The 20,756-nt window shown below is 48.3% G+C and overlaps 1 protein-coding gene across 1 annotated transcript; it reads left to right on the top strand.

The window, feature by feature from the left end:
• The first annotated feature begins 1,076 nt into the window (after positions 1-1,076).
• On the top strand, positions 1,077-20,625 carry LOC126544011 (uncharacterized). The gene is made up of 3 exons (XM_072284896.1): positions 1,077-1,429; positions 16,457-16,566; positions 17,433-20,625. The coding sequence occupies exons 1-2, from the start codon at positions 1,207-1,209 to the stop codon at positions 16,549-16,551; spliced, it is 318 nt and encodes a 105-aa protein (XP_072140997.1). The 5' UTR covers positions 1,077-1,206; the 3' UTR covers positions 16,552-16,566; positions 17,433-20,625.
• Positions 20,626-20,756: the final 131 nt, after the last annotated feature.

Raw genomic sequence — 20,756 nt, 5'->3', positions numbered from 1 at the left:
CAGAGGACAAGCAAAACTCACAAGGTGTCACGTAGGCTTCCGCCACGAAACCGAAAACAACACTTGCATTATCGACTTTGTTTCTGCATTGCTTCAAAAACTTAATCGATTTCACTCTTATTTGCAATACTTAAGCAGATGAAGAATAGCGACAAGACATTAAAGTGGGTTACTGAGAAATATTTGGTTAGTGTCAATAATTAGGCTAATTAACCAAATTCATCACGACTACGCTAAACCAGCGCTCGCATAAGGGGATTTGTGGTCCTTCATTCTCTAGCACAACCAACATTACGAACTCTAACTGTTTCATGCCGCCATATTACTGCATTGTAAATTAAATTTGCACGACGGGTAAACTGCCGCAACATATTTAAAGAAATCTCGACGTTTCAGCTCAGTAACGAAGAGTTAGACTTGGTATAGAGATATGCATAAGAAACCTTGAACCAAAATGTCCTCGAATTTGTTCCACTGCTGCACTTTGTGCTTCTTAGTATTCGACCTTGGAAAACATTTTAGCGCCAGCATACAAGGCCAAATGGGAGGCAGGTGTCACGTGGCGCTAAAGTGCTATCCGAGCTGGTTCTCTCCTGTCGCAAACTCCCGTGTGTCTATCCCTGACAATACACGCGACGCCAAGCCTCTGCGCGCATATTCTTCGGGCACTTAATTATGCTGCTGTCCATTGCCCGTCTGTGCGCTGCCGCGCCTCGCAAACCAACCGGCAACCACAGCGCGCCGCACAAGCGCGTAGGCCGGGGGACTCTTTTTGGCGCGAAAACTAACCAGTTGCCCTCGCCGCTGTCGGCCGTGTTTTCATCGGCGGGCGGGCACGCGACGAAACGCGACGGCGCGCGTGTTTTTTCAAACTGGCGCGCCACTTTCCTCTCTCGGAGCAGCGACCGATGGACCGGTTATGCGGCTTCCTCGTCCTCCATCGGCTGCCTTCTCTCGCCCTCTTCATCGAGCCTCTCTCCAAGAGGAGAGAGAAAGCGAGGTCGCGTCGGCCGGGAAAGGAGGCGGCCGCCAATGGGTGCCCGGGAATCCCGGCTTCGAAACCATCGGCGCCAAACGAATCTGACGCGCGCGCCCACATCGACCGCGTGGAGGGACCAAGACTGGCCGCATCTTCCCCAACACTTGACGCGCCGCCGTCCGTCAGCTGCTTCGCGCCCGTTCGCCCCGCAAGGAACAGCTCGCGCGATGGGATCGCCGCACGGCAGCCGAGCGTGCCGGCGATTGTTCGACGACGGCGAGGACAGGGGCACCAGGCGGACGCTGGACAAGATGCAGGAGGACAGCTCGCGGGCCTGGAACTACGACTTCGGACGGGACCGGCCGATGCAGGGCCGATTCCAGTGGCAGCGCGGCGACGACGACAAGAGGACGCAACGCCGCTGGGGCAGCGATGCGTCGCCGGGCTCAGGTGAGGAGAGCGCGCGCCTCGCGCCAGGCACGTGCGCAGCGCAACGCGTCGCTTGTTGGGCGCGCAGTCGGTCGCGTGACGTAGTACCCCCCCCCCCCCCCCCCTCCCGCCGCGTCTCGGCAGGCGAACAGGTTGCGCGATGCGCGCGCGAAGCAAGCTTTAGTTGGAGATTTATGTTCGCGCGCCAAGAAAAAAATTCGCCCCCCGTTTCTTTCCTCTACTTCTCTATCTTTAGTCCATGAGTCTTTCCGGCTTCCGTGTAAATATTCTGGTACACCTCACGGGGTCAGAAATACAAGGTTGCGAACGTTTGTCGACATGAGCCACAACGATTCTAGAGTCCAGGTTGAGAACGGCACAGTGGGCGGAAGACATTGTGGTGGTCTGGAGAGTTTCAAAATAAAAAAAAAAAGTGTTGTGGTGATTTTTATTGCCGGCTGCAACCACTGGCACCTGCAACAGGTGGTGGCTCCAATGTCATTTTCGCGTGAACTAAGATATTCGTTCGTGTCTAAATCCAGAAGAAGCATCAAATAACGGAACGCGTTCAAACCATAACAGTGCGTTTTACTACATAAACAAGTGTACCGAAAAAACCTTAAGCATTCATTTCATCCAGACACGTCTTTAGAACAACCTATGGTATTGCTGTACGCGCAAACTTAAGCAATTAAGGATAAGTTGATTTATGCGCGCCAATAAATGCACGTACATGCGGAGAAGAAACCCTGCACGAGTGAGCAGACCGAACTATTCTCCCATAGATTCTGAAGTGGTGCCTCTTTCAGTGCTTACAGAGTTCTCACTTTTGTATGCAAGCCAACCCCGCCCTGTCTTGTCGTGCCTTTCCCTGTTGTCTTCAGTTCAAAATTCTTCAAATGTCCCAGCTATTCATGGGCATTCATAAACCGCGATAGTCGGATGCAATCTAGATAGCGCCTATTACTCAATGCTCGAAATCATATCTGCATGCTCGTCCATGACATTTACAAACCTCGGGTGCAGATAGATGCAAAAGCCCATAGCATATACGCGGAATAGGGGCGCCTGAGCCGTTCGTTTTCTTCTTCTTTTGCCTCCCCACTTCAGATTAGCTTTGCACGGGGACGTCGCACCGCCTCCAGTCAGGAACACCTGCTCGAGGCGGCCAAACAACCAATGCCGTTTCGAGCTGCTGGGCGCTGGAAAAAGAAGAACGCTAAAAGAAAAAAAAAAGGCGGGAAAGGCCGCCGCCAAGACTCGCTGGCTCTTCGCGGTAACCCGTTACGGCCCCGAGACGAATGGGGCAAATTTTGGCGGGAAGCGGAGGTGGCCGCCGTGTCGAAAGGCCGTCGAAGAGGGAGGGAACGAGGGCCTCCTCTCAGTGCAGCGACGTCGACGCTAGCGTCGTTGCTTTGGCGAACGGTGCGGTGTCGCGCGCCTGCCTCTCCCTTGCCCGACCGGAATTCAAATGGCGCGGCATTTCATAGCGCGCGCTCCCTCGCAATCGACGACAGAGGGCGTGATCTGATTGGCCGTAAGGGAATAGCAACTCTGGTAGGCGCAGACGAAACGAGCGGGTAAAATCGGCAGCCGTAAGCACTTAGACTCGTGAACCTCGACTTGGTGCCTGGGCATCGCCTCGGAACATTGAAGGGGCTGTCTTGGGTAACGGTAGTTCGGTATAACGTACTTCTCTGTTCTTGTAATCTCTGAAGTTTGTACTGCTGTACGCGGGTCACGGGGCGTGCGAGGTTGACGTGATTGAGCGGTAGAGACACGAATTTCGGGCTTAGTTTCGCTTGTTTGCCTGCACTTACACTTCTGTCGTCTATTCATTAGTTTGTTGTTCAGTTTTCTACCCAGAAACACAGCCAACTGGAATAACATGCAGATTCATTAAACAATGAACTTGCAGAGATGGTCGAATGATACGTGTCATTCTTACCACTTCATTGTCAACTCTCCCAAAACTCAATAATTTTCTGAACAAGACAAACGATGCAGCCTTGCATGCCCTACATAACACCACGTCCCCGTCTCCAACAGTGTGTCATTTTTGAGCATCAAACTAGGTTATAACCTAAGTTTTTGTCAACGCATTGCCTTCATCAAGCGAAAGTCTTCATTCGCTAGTAGAGCATAAATCAACTCGAGAGCGTATTCTTCCGAAGACGCGTTATTAGCCTTTTATTTTGCTTTCATACATAGTCACATCACTTACGGTATTGTTTCTTGGGGAAACACTTATTGCTGTCATATTTCCTCTATTCAGCCCTTTTGCAAAACCAAGCAATGCGCTATATTACTAACAGTAGTTATGATGCGAATGCTGATTCGTTACTTCGTGGTGGTGGTGGTAAACTTTATTGAAAGGGGGAAGGGTAAAGGGGGACGTGACTGAGGGATCGGGCTCAAGTAAGGCCAACACACTTGTGACGAGCTTGTTCAGCTATCAGCTCATAATTTTGCTCTGCAAATTACGTACTAAAGAGCTTTCACGCGAATTCGTTCGTTCTATGTATGTTATAAATAAAAAGTAACGCTAGGTTTGCGCACTTCTTTTTCTACTTCTTATGGTTCATTTCTACAATGGAGAAAGGACATAACCTTCACGGCTACAAAACTATGGAATCATTTACCCAACTCCGTCAAATCTTCATCATCCTTTCATATATTTAGGCATGTCCTGAAGCATTTTTTCATGTATAATTAAGTTTACATCGCTCCTTATACTTCAGTGTGTAATTTGTACGTGTTGTTAGTATTTTGTTATAAAGTTCCATAAACCTGCAGCTAGAGCATTGCATGCGACCTTGTATTTCACGTGTTCAGTTTTTCTTAAGATGTATTTCGTACCATTGTGTTTGTTCGTTTTCTTGTTTTTAACTTTTTTTACATATAATGTTTTTTTTAATTGTTGGTCTTCTCACGTGTCTATTTTTCTTTATTACCCGTGTGTCGCGTTACAGTTTCTGACTTTGGGACCCCTTCGTCTGTATATTAGAGATCTTTAGCGTGTCCGCTATTCCGGCAAACTGGGGCGGATTGCCGGATGGTCGGGGGCGTAAACGTGAGCGGCCCGAGCGGTGAAGCCGCCTGTTGTTGTAGAGCTCAACCAGACAAACACAGAGCTAAAATTGCAGTAACCTACTTTATTCTGCTTCGCTGCTGGTGCAAATTTTCGGCAGCAGCGTAATTGTGTTCGCAATTACGCTGCTGTCGAAAACATACACCCCAGCTAAGAGGAATATAGTAATTGGTTCTGTGTTTAGGTGGTTGAGCTTTGCACCACCAGCTGGCGCCACCAATCTGGCCGCTCACGTTTACGCCCCCGCTCATCCGGCAAACCGCCCGCGCCTACCGGAGTACCGGACGCACTAAAACTCTCTATTATCTGTAACATTTCCTGTAAGTTAGCGAATAACAAAATTAAACAGTAAGAGGCGGCTGTTAAAGGTAAAGCTAAATATTTCACCTGATGATTTACGATGAAGTACTGATGCTCGTACAGCGTCATTGTAATATGCAGTCAAACTGAGGAAAGACACATTGCGCCTACCTGCTGCTGTTTTGGGTAAGCGTTAAGGTCAGTCCCTCTATTGACAACGTTTTCTTTTTTTTAATGAATCATTTAACGACAAGCAGTACTTACTATCAAATACATGTAGCGTAGTTTCCTATTTCTTGATTAGAGCAGTTTACATTCTCAAAACTTTTGTGCGGTGCACAACATCTGTATCAAAGTACCGCCAGTTACTAATCGTCAATTCGAAGCAGCATACAGGGAAGTTGATGAGTTGTTAGGCTGAAAATATGGATAAAAATATGGCACCGACTTTCATCGCAGTCTTTGAAACAAGCCTGTCGGGTTTAACGACAAGCGCCGTAGTCTTAAAGGTGTCATATATATGTCAGCCGAGGTCACGAGGCAAGAACACTATACGCTCAGAGAGCGAATGGCTCTCCAACTTAGTAAGGACAAAAGAGAGTTCACATCTCTGTTCGCAAAACCCGGAACAGTCGCAGCTAAGGTTTTGCATGGCTTCCTTACAGCCTCACAATTTACAAGAAGGGCTAGCTGCTTGCCGTACCAATGCGAAAGGCACTGGCGTTTCTAAACACCGTGCCGAGCTACAGATGGCACAGGGAGCCTACGTTCCAGTCGTCGCGAGCCTGGAAGAAGTCAGCTGCAGGTGAAGGTCTATGGAATGCAGATGCGAATGTGTGAAATCGTTCGAGCTCTACTAAGTCAAGGATAATTAATCAGTTGGGGTAGTTTCTTGAGAGCATGTATTCTTGTGAACTGGATATGAATTAAATGTGTGTAATCGCAGTCAACGAAAGTTTGTATAGTTACGAAAGGGAATTGTTTTGGTGAGGAAGTCCATTCGTGGTCGATATCGCGCACTGAGTGATGATGGGTCCAATGCCCCCGATTGATGAATTAGGAAATAAGGTAGATCATTTCTAAACACAAAAAAATCCCCGATTAGAAGTATTTTTATACTCAACATAATCATTAATAAAGCACTGCTACGGTATACATGGTTTCTGCTACCGGAGTGCAGGAAGTGCTCTTCATAGAGGAATATATTTTAGCACATGAAAGTAGAGTGTAATTACTCTATTAAAGCTGCAACACGCATGGTCATTTCTTTTGAGATGTGCATTGCTAGAAAACACATCATCATATATGTGGCCAAAATGGAGGCCAGGTATTTCGAGAGGCGTTTATTTATAGTATAGCCGAACCCAACTTCCCATACTCCTGCTTGCAGGGCTGCCACATCGCCCAGGATGGTGGCACTGTACATTTTCGAAAGCACAAGACAGGAACGCACCCCGTGTTGTCTTACCTCCGCGATAACCTTTCGTTGCTTTCGACTCAGAAGGTTTCCGAAAATGTGGCATTTAGTATATCGCGTTTTATTTATTTTTTCCCGCTCCGCAAAAAAAGAAAAGCTCGTGCAAACACCGGAGGGCAAACTTGCTCGAGCGCGCACGGCATAGAGCACCGAAAGCGGCATATCTCGAAGCCAGTCGTGCTTGCAGCTCCGCAACGCTGCTCCCTTTTCGACGCAACGTAAAGCCTCGCGTGTACACTTCACGGCTGGACGGATCTCGAGTCTTCCGTTTCGGTCGGCCGCCCAGCACGCTCCGCGCAACGAGAGAGCGCGCTGACCGGCGAGTGACCCCCCCCCCCCCCCTCTTGCTCAAGAGCGTGCCCCCACCACTCAGCTCGATGGCCCCCGGACGTTGACTCGGCTGCCGCCGCTACGGGGCCAGCGCTGCCGCTTACCGTATACTTCCCCCTCCCACCCCCCTTCGTGTACTCACCTCGCCAAGCGGGTTGCTCCCTCGCGCGCGGAAATGTCGCGAGCATTGCCCCGCAGTGGAGCGGGAAGTCCGCGCTTTCTCTCAACCTGCAGCAGCCCCAGCAGCATCGCCAACATGTTCATCCCCCCCTCCCCCTCCACATCATTCCGCTGCGCAACTCAGTTGCTTTCATGCGGCAGAGAACACGCCTGCTCACCCCCCCCCCCCCCCTCCCCTTACGGCAGCCCGTCACCCGGTGATTCGGGCGTGCGCGCACGCATGACCCCCCCTTCCGAGTTCTTGAAGGGTGCAGCCACTTGACTGTATTCGGTGAGAGGCCCAAGATGCCCCTAACCTCGCGCTTGCGATCGGGGGCAATCCCCCCTCCGCTTTCCCGCATTCGAGTGGAAGGGCAGCGGAGGAACCGCGGCGATGACCTGCCTCCTCATGTTTACAAACACGAGCATGCGCTTCCCCTTGTGGTCCGTTCGGATGGTTAGCGCCCCTGCTGCTGCTGGTTTCGCGAGAGGTTTGAGGCCACCTGCTTGATACGGTGGCGTCTCCTCATGGCTACCGGGAAAAGGGGGTGCTCTCGCTTGCGGTGACGTTGAAGACGGCGTAGATAACTGTGGCGGTCATTAAGGCCCGTAAGGGTTTCGCTTTACTTGGAACAAGGGAATGAACGCGATAACTCAACCAAGCTGCCAACCATGCGCGTAGTTTCAGTGTTGCAGGTTCGTGTACGGTTCTCTGTCGCAGTCTCACTGCCTTTGTCGGTAACTTGTCCGTGCTTTCGTAGTATTCAATTCTCCTCAGCACCTTGGGATAACTCAACCATAATGCTCCGTGTAGTTCAACCCACCTTTTTCATTAAGCCGGCTCAGAAACTCTGGGTCTGATGAAATCTACACTTCAGTGAATAGAAATCTTGCCACTTGTCCACGTGGGACACACCTCGATCCTGGCATTGAATGCCTTCACATAATACTGTAAATTTTTATTCCAGCATTTGATTTACTGTAGAAATTTAGTATATCATCGCACTTTCCGCACAGAGCGAGCATAAACGGATTTAGTTATGGCTGTGGTGGAGTCACGAAAAAAGTATTCCTCTGCAAGCTGAAGCACGCGTCATTTACGGGTGTACACTTGAATGGCGTTGTGAGATATTTAAATACCACCTAATTTGCTACGTTTCCTAGTTGCCTGGCTGATGTAAGGCTTTATTTATGTGCCCGGTCCTACTTATCCACAGGCTGAATTTTAGCGGTGCACGAATAGTTATCATTGTGCCCCAGCTTGAGAAACACATTGCCCTTTTGAGCACTTGAGGTGGTAAAAAGGTCTGAAGCCAAATATTCTATCATTGTAGCACAGAACCTCATATAGCTTCCGTTCCTGCTCTATGAAGACATAGAAAGGTGATGGTTTGGGAGGCTAGTTTTCCATTGTAGACTGTGTGGTGCAGAGCGAAGCGGGACAGGGGACACCGAAACAAATAACGACGAAAAGCCCTTACTTCACACTGGGCTTCGGTTTCTTGATAGGGGTGCTTTTCTGATATCGAACAAAGATTGTGTGGGGCAGAAAACACTACACGTTCACTAACCAGTTCACCGATTTTAAGTCGATGGGCGATTTGATGCTTGTATAGAATCAACGCGACCTTACGTTCCTTTTCTGTGGGCAGCTCTTTGGTGACCATGGCACCACTGTTACGTTTTCTTCTCTTTCTGCAGATTGCCTCAGCTACTGAGACGAGCAATCCGTCAGGATAACCCGACGCTTTTAGGCGTCTAACTTGCGCATGAAAACTGCAGACACTGCACTGCATTGAAGCAGCACACAGTAAATTATTAAAGAGGGGTATTGTTCAGGCCTGCTTCTCTAATGCATTAGACCGGTCCTGCCACCACCGACTAAATGGCAGTCTTCAAGCACAAGCTACACGCTTAAAAGCCTCGAGCTATCGCGACGGATTACTCGCCTCGGTATCCGAGGCAATGCGCAGAAAAAGAAGAAAGCCTAACAGCGAAGCCATGGTCACACAGTCTAAAATGAAGACATGTTCTGCACCCTATATAGATAACACATGCTTCGCGAAAAAAGAAAAAAGGTCGTGCAGAATCGCTGCACACACTCTTACAATGCGTACACGTCTGTCTGTCCATACACATTTTGCTCATTTGCGTCTGGAGCCTTTCGAAGCATCAGTGGAGCTACCGCTTGAAGCATTGCGTGGTCCGGAGCTGGCCAACAAAAGATGTAGGAGAACGCACGAGCTCCCTGCGCTCGATATTTTAAGGCGCCGTTTCGTAATTCGTGAAGCAACACTATAGGCTTCTGCGCGCTTCGTTCTCTGGTCGTCTCACAGGGTCTAAATCACCCGCCTCGCTGCCGGCAGCGACCAACTATACCTCGTGTGTTCGGAGGCGCTTCTCAACAGACCATAACTGTTCCTCTTCCGGGAAACTCGTACGGGCTTCTAATACCCCCCAACGCCGCGCGGCCGAGTTGCGTCACTGGCGCAGTACGATCGTGACTTCCCGGTTGATGCTGCGGCGCATGCGCTGTTGTAACGCGGAGACCTCGCCGCAAGGAGACGAGCGAGGCGTGGCCCTCGTATATATAACCTCGGCCTGCCCCACCGCCGCGGAACAAGAGCCTAGTGCACGCCCAGGAGAAATGCAGCTGCCGACCGCGTCGCGTTCCGCGAATATGATCGCGGACCCGTTCCCGGAAGACGCCAAGCCGACGACGACGGCGACTACGGAGGCGCGCGCCATGGGCCCCACTTTCGGGGGTGCGCCTCGGGATTCCTAGCTGGGGCGTGCGCTCCCATCTTGTCCCGGGGACGTCGTTTGTGGCGCCGATTCGTTGTCGGGTTAGCGCCCCCTGCGAAACAGCGCTCGCAGCTCGCGAGCGCGCGGAAAGACCCTCAATTTACGGAGTGTGCCCTGTATGTGCGCAAGCGGAAGCAGTATACCGAATGTGACGGGCCTTCGTGTTGAGCCCCGAGAGACCTCAGTGATCTCGTAGGTACTGGAAAAACGCCAAATTGAGAAAGGAACGGAGGCAGGAACGAAGGACCGCGAAGAAAAAGAAACACCCACACGAACGCGCAAACGTAATTTTTCCTTAGCGTTTATTTTCTTCTAGCGTGACTGCTGTTCCAGTATATTTATAATTGCCGACCCGTCTGGAATACTCGTCTTCAACGTGTGTTCTCTCCTGCGAAAGTATTTTTCTTTTTTTCTTACCGTTTTAAGCAGAAATGCATGGCTGAGGCGTTTCGTAGTGTCGGTGCCTTTCTTACATGGTGAAAATGTGCAAAGTACATATAATAGGCTCATTTCTCCGGTGACAAATGCATTCTAAACGTCGCATGCCGGTGGAAGACATGCATGTAAATGATGTGGGCAACACGTGGAAGACATTTTGCGGCACTGCGTACAATATATCCTACAGAAAAGCGCCGTGCTTACGCATAGTACATGTTGCTCAATATATGATCACTTACGCATTGATAAACTGCTTGTTAGAGCGTATCTAGTGTGATTGGCTCGCTTTCGTGCAACCCTCAACGACACATGTACCCGCCTAACACAATAACAGCGCACCAGTCGCTAAATATTCACGATTTTACTATGTGCTGGTCTCCATATTTTTAGAGATTGTGTGTCGCGGGAAAGCCAGCGTGCCAGTTTTCAGAATGGTTTAAACTGATGCCCCTGCACGCTACATCTAGGCCTCGCTATAGGTAAATTGATCTACGGTTATATATCTCGTGTCATTTCTAATATATGACGAATGCTGACTAAAGACGGGAAAATTTGTTATAGGTGCTGCGAAAATATAATTGCACTCGTCGTTAACTTTGATACAAGCCATCAACACGTGCAATGCAGAAGTTAATGAATGACACTGTATATCAGTGTCTGGAGGAAGAAACATGGTTGTGGCTGGCAGGTTACAATACCATGTCGAGTTTAAGGGGAAGTAGTTCGCCACATGCACTGTGGTCATATTTAAAATAGCTGCCATACATGCATCCTTCACAATCGTTTTATTTCTTTCATTTATCATAAATGCAGCTAGAAATGTTGGACTTTCACGGATTATAACGACATTTCTGAAAGTCGAGGCAGTACCATAACAGTTCAGCGCACGCTTTCTCCGTGCTGCATAGGGTGCAACGAAGCTAGAGACGCGGAGTCCATGTAGTCCTCCCACGGTTTCATTGCAGACAGAAAGAGCTCACTTGGCAACATGAGCAGGAGAAGTGTTCCCTCGCGTGTGCCCAAGGACTAATGTTCCCGGAATGACATCGGATAGTGCGTCGGCCAGGGGACGCCTCGAGGATTTCTTCATTAGCGCGAGAGAGGCGAACTGGTGGAAACAAGTTGACGCATCCTCGCGACCCTGAAAAAGGATCACTCGCACACCAGACGTGCCAGACCGACCCCCGCCTTGAGCGAAACCATCACCGCCACGGCTGTTGGGCCTCGAGCAGTGCAGCCAAACGTCGTGGTTAAGTCGGAACAGTTCGTCGCCGTGGCTTACTGCGCTTGCTCGTGATAATCATAACCCGATGCGTCCTTTCCCCCTCTATGTTGCCTGTGGCAGCGCAGGCGAATGTTACACGATGTGAGCAGCTCGCCAACTCCTCGCTCTATCGCTCTCTCTCTCAGACACACTCGCTCAAAGGAGAAACGGAGCGTGCCGATCGTCAAGGGCGCGTGGAATCGAAGGGGACCAGGAGAGAAGGGAGCCCCCAACCGGGCGGAGGGAGGTTCAAGGGGGGCAGGCGTGCGTCTTGCTTTGGGATGGGGGAGGAACGGGGAGAATAGGGGGGGGGGGGGGGGAACAAAGCTACCGCGCATTGCAGGCCAGCCCAACAGCCGAGCGATCTTATCCAGGCAGGCGCGTTCCCGTCGCGTGCTGCTTGCACGAGAAGACGGGAGGGGGGGGAGTGATCAGTGCCTGCGTGAAGGGTGTGTGCTTGGGGGTAGGGGGAAGTTGCGGGGGGTACTGATAGCGGAGGGGTGGGGGGGGGGGGAGGGGGTTACAGGGCTGCTGTGCCGAGTGGCAGTGACGTGAGCATGACGCGTCCCCGGGGACGCCCGGGGAAAGCCGGGTGCACCGACCGGTTGGCGGCTGGCTGCTGCTGCTGTGCCTTGCACTGTGTACAAAACACGGCCTTGCCCTCCTCCTCGCCCTACTCCTCCTTCCTTCTCCTCCTCGCGTGCCCGGGGGCCGCCGCGGCATCGGCAACCAGTTCGCGGGACGTCCCTGCGTTTGCAGAAGCGGGGACACCTGCTGCTGGCGCGCGCGCGAGAGGCTAGAGCGGTGGCAGGCTTGCGCACAGCTCCCATTACAAAAGCTGAGCGCGTACGCCTTGCAACGCGCGTTCTGATGCACCAATGCCGATTAATATTCGCCTCACGGCACGGCCAGCCACTGCACCATTGTCCCGCGCGATGAATAACGGCTTTCTTTTAGGCGAAGCATTCGTTGCGCACTTCGGCCGGTTTTCTTTTTTTTTATATCTCACTGTTCTTTTTCTTTTGCGTCTGCTTTTCTTCGCCGCGAATTCGGAGGACTAGTTTGCCACGTTTTAGGAGCTGTCTCTCTTTCATCCTCCTCTTTTGGAAGCTGTCAAAAAATTGTGCGCAATCGGGCAGTGATGGCCTGTCAGCGCTCACTGGGACTGCGTTGCTGATTTGTTTTCTGTTTGCGTCAGTTCGCAGTGGTGATTGTTCTTTTTTCGCCGTCACTCCCAACCTTTTGTTTTTTTTTTTTTTTTATTTTTGCGTCCGTCCGAGTTAGCTCGTGTGCTGCCTTCCTTCTTATACCTGCAGTATCGGCCACTCTGCAAGAAAGATCAAAATATTATCAAAGCTTGTAATAGTGCGATAACTTAAAAAACGCAGTAATTATATAATTTTTAGTGCAAATGAAGAGGTAAACTTTCCAGTATTCAGGAGCATTGAAAGCTTATTTCAAGTGGCAAAGCTCTTCTTTTTTTTCCTCCGGAACTTGCTTTAAGCGTATGCAATAAGAAATACATTGCACATTACAATATGTGATGCCTTATGCACTCAAACAAGCATTAGCAACAATTCTTCTTCTTAGGAAAGTAATCGCTGCAGTACAGTGCATTTAATGCTGCAGGCTTCGAATGTGCTTTCTGAACGTTTTTTTTTTCTTTTTTTTGTGGGTTATCTCGTGCGTGCCGCAATTTTTTTTTCTCGAATATCCCTATGGTCCTTAATGATCTGCTTAAGCATTCCCTTTTAACATTTAACGCGATACGTACCTAACAAGTCAGGTATGACGAGTAACCCAACACGATCTAGAGCTACTGCGATGACAGCTCTACGTTCACTTAAGGCAGCCCGCAGTTTTATTTCGTGGTATTCATGGAGCCTATGTAGGTGCAAAAAAGGTGCGTAACAGAGACTCCTTTCGTTTACCTCCGCCTGCAAATAGACCGGGAGTATCTTTGCGAAACCCGCTATGGTTATGTTCGAACAGTAATGGACATCTTTAGCTTTCTATTTTACTTTCTTGCTGCAATAGCAATAACTTGGACACTCCAAACGAATGTTTGTAGTCGGCGTCGCCGTGAGGTTCCGTATTATTTAGGCATATATATACTATATACCACGCCACGCTATGTGAGGTGTGGTGTATGCAGGTGTATTTCCACACCGTTGTATCACTAAAGATGCTCGTACAAGGCTTCATGTTTTTGACGAAATTATTCTTCAGAATTTTTAGAATGACCTCCCACAAAAAAGTGTCATGAAACAAAGGACCGACAGTGCATGTTATTTATCTTAAGTCTTCTCAGACTTGAACACTAAAAGAGCGAAACAATAACAAAGCTCAAACCCGAAATTGATGTATTTTTATTGGCGCGGCTGTCCACTACCTCCGGGATCGGCCCAGGAAAGAGGTTTGAAACATACCCAATTCGGATAAGTGTTGGTAAAGTTGCTAACAAAGTGGTTGTCCTTCATTAACCAACATAAATTGTCCGATGGCAGGGTTAAATCGGATGACCGCAAACACAACAGCTCGTTTTTTTTCTTTTACTTTGCTTATGCTTACTTCAATTCATACTCTCACTACAGTTACGAGTCTTGATCTTCGTGTACATTCTAACATGGTTGCTATCGCATTCGTTGCTCCGCCCTTATGACGAAATTGATTTTTTTATCCTTCGCCCGCAGAAACATTTCTCGTCTGGCACCACACGCACACAAACGAGGGTTTCGCACGAGCACGTTTATCTCAACCAGCCAGAGCTCGTATCTTTCGCCAACTTGTCGCACCGCCGCGTCGCGCTCTCCGCATCAGGGAGACGGGGAGTCGTACACCATCGGCTCAGCCGAGGGGTATACCCTGACGGGAGTCACCACACCATCGCATGGCAGGTGCCCGCGAGGGGTCGGGGGGGGGGGGGGGGGGGTGTACTTGTTTCGCTGGAGCACGTGACGGCCACATGGCTCTTCGCCGAGTGTACAACAAGCGTGGTTCTCGCTGCTCGGGAGAGACTGGACGCGTGAGGGCGGTGTTGAGTTAGTGCAGCAGTTCCCCCGCCGCTACTGCAGCAACAGCCGGGCGTGGCAAATACGAAAACCAGAATTGAAGCAGCACGCTAGCAAAAGCTTGTGCGGTGGCGGGGGGGGGGGGGGGGGGGAGGGGGGGAGGGGTACGAAGCCAGCGCACAGGTGCGACGTCTCTCGTGCTCGCGTCGTCGCTGGATGACGAGGCGTCGTCGTGCTTCTCTGCGGCTGCTGAGGCGAGGGTACGATGAAGAGGGGGACAGGTTTGCACGCCGAGAGAGATGGGTTGCGGTGGGAGGGGGGGGGGGGGGCGAGAAGGAGGGGTGGGTGGTGGGGGGAGGCGACCGTTGCCAGCGTGTCCCCGGCCTGAAGGGGGCCCCCACTCTGCCGCCCTCCCTAATGACGGGCCGCCGCCGTCGCCCCGCCAACCGGTCCCTCGAGTGCCCGGGCGGACCCCACCAACCAACGGGCGCCCTGGATTTGGCGCTCAGCTGCGCCCCGCGGGCTTCAGCAGCACTGTCGGGCCGGTTGCAGCGATCAGCTGCGCGAGCAAGCACGCTCGCTCTTGCGAAGGCCGTGAGAAACCGAGGGGTTGCTACGCGCGTCTGAGAGATGCCACTGCAAAGACACACACACAAGAGGCTGCTTCGTGGTGCTGTAAATATGACGGCAACGCTGGACCTCGGCGTTGAACTCGTATACTGGGACTGATGTTGGTTGCGTCACAGAATCGTTAACAAATGTGGCATTGTTGCAATGACGGATAGCTCCAGTATAGATTTCGCATTTGAAACCCAAGCGCGCTGGGTGCATGCATTCTCGAGGGACTCTGATCAACGGGATGGTCTTGGTGGGATAATTGGCGCATTTATGTTGACATGATTATCTCACGAAAAAACAAACACACGCACAAGGACACATTCACAAGACGAGTGCAGGTCATGTAAACGTGTTTGTGTGGTTGTGCCTTTTTCGCGCAATCATGCCAATAATCACTCGAATGCATGTACAATAACTTTGAAAAAAATATTTGCGCACGTTCGTCATCGGCCATGTCATGATGAATGGACCACTTTTTGACAGACCAGCAAAAATAAGAAGCACTGTGCTTTACTTACTACAAGTAAGAAAGGCCGGCTGGGAATGCTGAAGGCTCTCTTCGTGTTCCGCTGCTTAGCTGTCAGCCTCGAACAAGACAGTTGTCGTGCCCATAGCAGGGTCATGACCCATTGCTTTCGTGCTCATAACAATGATTATTGTTACCTTTATTAGTGACGATTATCAAAACTGCAGTCATCAAAGGGAATAATAACGAAAAGAATTCTAATGTTTCTGCCTGCGTAGATAGTAAAAAATTGTGCTTTGTCTTATTGGTTGCGCACACTTCTGTCTCGTGGGCTTTCCGTGCAATTGCAAACAAGACGGCATGCGCTCATGCAGCACCCGATGACGCTATCATATATGTGAGGTGACAGAATTCGTATATATAAGAAGGGTTTGTGCTAACAGCAGATGCGGATGAGAGTAGCACAAGCCTGCTCGCCTGCTGGATTTTTTCTTCGCTCCTCATGAATAACAACTCAATAAACAGTGATCGCTTTAGTGTTTCATCGATGTACGTAAGTGTAGTACCAGACTAAAATTCTCGTTCGGCCACTTTTCCACCGACGCCTTTTGATTAGCCGCTTTCCCCTTTGCAAGTTATGAGGAGATCCTCAAAAAAAGACTAATAAGGATATCGTCACAGGCGGAACACCCCCGGCAGGATTAGTCAACACTCTGTGTTCTCGGAATTCATTTGTAGTACGATGTAGCAAGAGTTTTGTACGCGGGGTTTGTGGAGTTAATAGTATTATGCATCTCGGTTGATTGCTCAGAGTGCAGAACTGACGAACGAAATAAAATGTATTGCTGGCATACATAAAGCTAAACACCTAATGATTTGAAACATATTTGTGACTTTCTGTTAATGTCCATATATATGATGTCCGTTCACTAAAAGCACCTCTTCACTGTCGATATTTTGAAATTTCTAGCATTCACAGAGCAATCGCCATAGATGTTTAACATCATTATAAACATTGATAAGAAGTAACATCCACAATAGCAACAATAACAATTACTGATGAGTCGCATTTCCTTTCATGTTTTCCAGATTCACACAGACAGAAAGACAAGGGCTGTTCCTTCAAAGGAAGATGTGACGAGGTCCTTGGGCGCTCTGAGATAACGGGGAGGACTCCCTACTGACCACCGTTGACTGCTGTGAGTAGAACATATCATTTTCAACTTTCCGGGGGAAAAAATGAACTGTTGCGACTTTGAAATATACAGTAAATTAGCGCACTGAGGGCAGCGCTCCAATAAAATATTGCGCAAGAGAATTTCTTTCTCGACGATTTGTTTGGTTCCAGACATTTTGAAACTGTGTCGGCAAATTATGCCTGAAGCCAGAATCCAACTGCGCGTGGGCAGAGGGTCCCCATAGGTCGCTAAAAATACTTAGACTGTAATTATTTCTACGTCTACACTCTAAAAAATGTTTACACCCTTTGGATTCTGTTTTGTCCCTCCAAAATAATCGTCATCTATCTTGCCCGTATTTCGTTTCTTTAACACTGCGAGTCCGGTACTACCTAGTCATGAACGATGACGATTATTTTTTGGGGCCAAGATAAGCCTGAAATGGTATAAACCTTTTTTAGAGTGTAGTTGTCCCTCGATGTTAGCGCGTTGTGAAGATGCACTCATGTTTCAAGTTGTACGAGTCATTAGCTGCTTTGAATCCACTATCTACCAACATATCGCTTAGTGCCCCTTCAAGTTTATGTAGGAGGGGCATCAATTTTAAGACGAGCGAAAATGCTATTTAAGTCAGAACGAAGTCACACTATTAGCCAACAAAAAACATTGTTTCGACCACGGGATATCTATACATAGTGAGAAATGCAGCGGTGTGTAAAGATTTCAATGAGATCCAGATATAGTCCGTTCATGATGTTTTATGGTGCGAGGGCAAGGTGTACTCGGTCTCAGAACCTGACTCGCATTACAAAAAAATGCGTCATATTTGCTGTCTGTGTAGGCTGTATTTGTTTTGTATATATCGATTTATTTTTTACTCATTTCAGGTTTACGGAATACATGAACTCTCCAGACAAGACAAGCCACGCAAGCTCGTCTTCACTGGCTTCAAGGCACCACAGGTGTTCATCGACTAAAAGCATCCTTTCTTGATTGATATATTCCTATAGTGTTTCCCGCTATATATATATAAACCTGTACAGGACGGTCCTTGCTACCACACGCTGTCACACTGTCGTGGTAGCTCACTAGAACTTCGCTATAACCTGTATGATCCTTTGTTGAGCTAGGCTGTCATCGCACCTAGAACACTGCTTCTGAACTTCTGTTATATTACAATGCGGCAATACAACAGCACAGACAGAGTGCATTTAACTATTGTATATGGAATAGAGTTACGATCGCAGCGTTATAACTTCTTGACCACAATTACGACATCTACAATCCATTCGTTCATTTGAACTGCGTTCTGGAGAAACATTCAACACCGTTCCTAGAGAGAATATATTGGCACGATGACTACGCGTACAATGTGCAATATCATTCCGTCTAAAGAGAAGCTTCCACAGTATAGGGGGGTGCGCCGAAAAGGCCACTGCGAAAAACGGTTGCATGGCTTCGAAGAAGAAAAGAGTTGCTCCATTCACTTTGCTGTGAAAACCCTTCGTAAAGCTCCCCTCAGATTCTTTATTGTTTTGCTGCAGCGCACCATCCTGTAAAAAAAAAAAAAAAACATGCTCAATGTTTGTCGTCTACGATGAAGGGCTAAATATTCCGTCTTAAGAACACTGTATTCCTCGTCAGAGGCAGTCCATTATTGAAAAAGAAAGCGAAGAGGGCTCTGCAGGTGCAGATGCACTAGCGTGCAGCGTATAGACGATACCCATAACATAACCCTAAGTCTGTCGCGCACTGCCATTTTTGCAGCCGTCTCGTCCGGACGACGCAGAGTTATCAGATGACCAAACTATCACTCGGTTCTTTATTGACACAAAGAAACGCGGTGATCGTAATGGAATATGACGTGTACATACAAATTTCTTATTTACACAATTTCATTATTTTTTTGTTCTCATCAGTATTTTAATGTCCGTTATATTTATGCAATCGGATGGGCAATGTTTTTATTGAAAAATGTGTACAAATCAACAACGATCTCTGAGGCACTCGCCAGAAGATGGTCGCTTCCTGACAAAGTGTTGTCAGTGACAGTCTTATCGTAGCCTGAGCACGTGCTTCAATTAGATGAAATAATTATTCTCTTGCGCATGCTCAATCACTACACGAGTCAAGTTAATGACTTTTTTACGCCCATCTTTAGCAGCTAAATCAGCGCGAAAGCGTCGAGGAAACCTGTTTGTGCAGAAAAATTAGAGCGCCATGTGCTCAGGCTCGGTGTTCTCTGTCTACATTCTTTTGTTCCGTGAGCGACCTTCTCCACGCGATGCCTCCAACCTGTGAAAACTCAATTTGTACAGCTATATTCTGAAATTTCCAAAATATATGTGAGAATACTCGGTAGAACTATTTTTTCTGAGCATAGGCGATACAATAAGCGTTATTAACTGCCAAAGTATGTTTTTGTTTGTTTGTACTTATCGGCTGGTGCTGGTGGAAGGTGGTGATATGTAGAGTGCTTTATAACGCACAGGCGTTCACATTGTATATCCCTCACACGTTATGATCATTACGCCTGCTGTGCTCGTTGTTTGTTTTTTTGTCTGTTGAAATCAAGAGATCGTTATATTGTAAAAGCTAAATAATTAATCGGCTTCGTTAATGTGTCCTCTTAAATTGGTCGAATGCTCTTGTGTTGGCCAAACGGCAAATGGACGCAAGTGTTCCTTCACAGCTCGACACTGCAGATATGTGCTTTCGGACGCTCTGCCTCGTTTCAATAGAGGCCACAAGAGCGTAACATAAGAGCGATTTCTATAATTGTAACTTTGGTAGCGTATCAGCGCACTCGTCATGATTTCTTAGTTTCTAAATGCCAGTGAACATGGCATTGTAGCAGCTTATCTTGCATTTATTCCTCCACTGCTTGTATTACGACATTGTGCGGACTAAAGTAAACAAACCTCATGAAATTCGTGATGCGGTGATAGTTGGCTCCGTTACATCCAATACATATTACTTTTTTTATGCGAATGTAGGGCCAACTCTAAAAGGTGCATTGCAAGTTCTTCGTTACTGAGCCTAAGGCTTACTACCGCTGACGTTTCCCCACTTCAAAATGATTCCTTTGTTTTGTTCTTTTTTTCTCCGTATCAAAAAGCAAGTTTGTCATGGCTAGCTCAGAAATTTCTTAAATGTGCCTTGTTAGATGTGAAAATCGCCAATTCTCCACCTGGTCCCTGATGCAATGTTTCCCGTCTAAGCCTGTGCATATTCAAGAGGCATGAACGACAGCCCTTTGTTCATTCCTGCAGCGATGCAATGCTAAGTTCTCGTCAACGTTACACCGAAAACCCATATCGCTTGTTTAGGTTAGTACTGTGTGTATTGCGATCTCGCTGTCTGCTGTGAACGACTTTTCGCAGTACACGGTTATGCGGACTGAAGAACATGTCGCTGGGTTAGCTGGTAATCCATCTTGATAACAGCTTTAGAGCGCAAAGAAACATACTGGCTTACACACACAAACACCCGAAGAAGAACTCGCCTTTTCACAAACCTCTCGTGTGACACAAAGGGGGGGGGGGGGGAGGGCAGTCCTTGTGTGTTTGTGTGTGTGCAGGTATGCGAGTGTGCTTCTTTCTCGTAATCTCAAGCTCTTACCAAGACATCAACTGAACTTTTTTTATAAACGTGCCCCGCTCTCATGTGCTTGTAAAAAGAAAACTAATTCATTTATTTTTTATGGTTGTACATTCTTAAGTACTGTTACAGCACATAGCAGTAATATTTTTTATGCTATCTGATGTTGGCTATGTGGTTTAACATCTTGTCGTACCGTGAAGCGCTCGCTGACTTGAATGTGATACCGCATGCATCATACTTCCCATGATAAATATTATTCATCAACGATGTTCATACTTTGTTTGTCATCATCGTACTTAAAACTTTGGACTTCATTTATGTTTGCACGTTGTATTGGTGGAGAATATTTTTCTTGTGCGTTATTGTTCCGGTGACCATCTGAAGCGCATAAATATTTCTCGTCCTGCTCTCCGCTAGCATGTATAAAGTGTTAAACTTATCCTGCTATAATGAAAATAAAAGAATTCATTAGGCCTCCACGGTGTGCCTGTCTCTCTCTCTTTTCTTTCCCTCTCCAATTCACTCGATTTCTGCTTTAGGTCCAACTTATTGTGTCACTCTGTCTCAAGCAACGAGAACAGAAATCCGTGCCCGTGAATCTTGGCTAC

The sequence above is a fragment of the Dermacentor andersoni genome, chromosome 10, assembly GCF_023375885.2.
Source record: "Dermacentor andersoni chromosome 10, qqDerAnde1_hic_scaffold, whole genome shotgun sequence".
Lineage (NCBI taxonomy): Eukaryota > Metazoa > Arthropoda > Arachnida > Ixodida > Ixodidae > Dermacentor > Dermacentor andersoni.
This window is presented reverse-complemented; position numbering and strand designations above follow the sequence as displayed.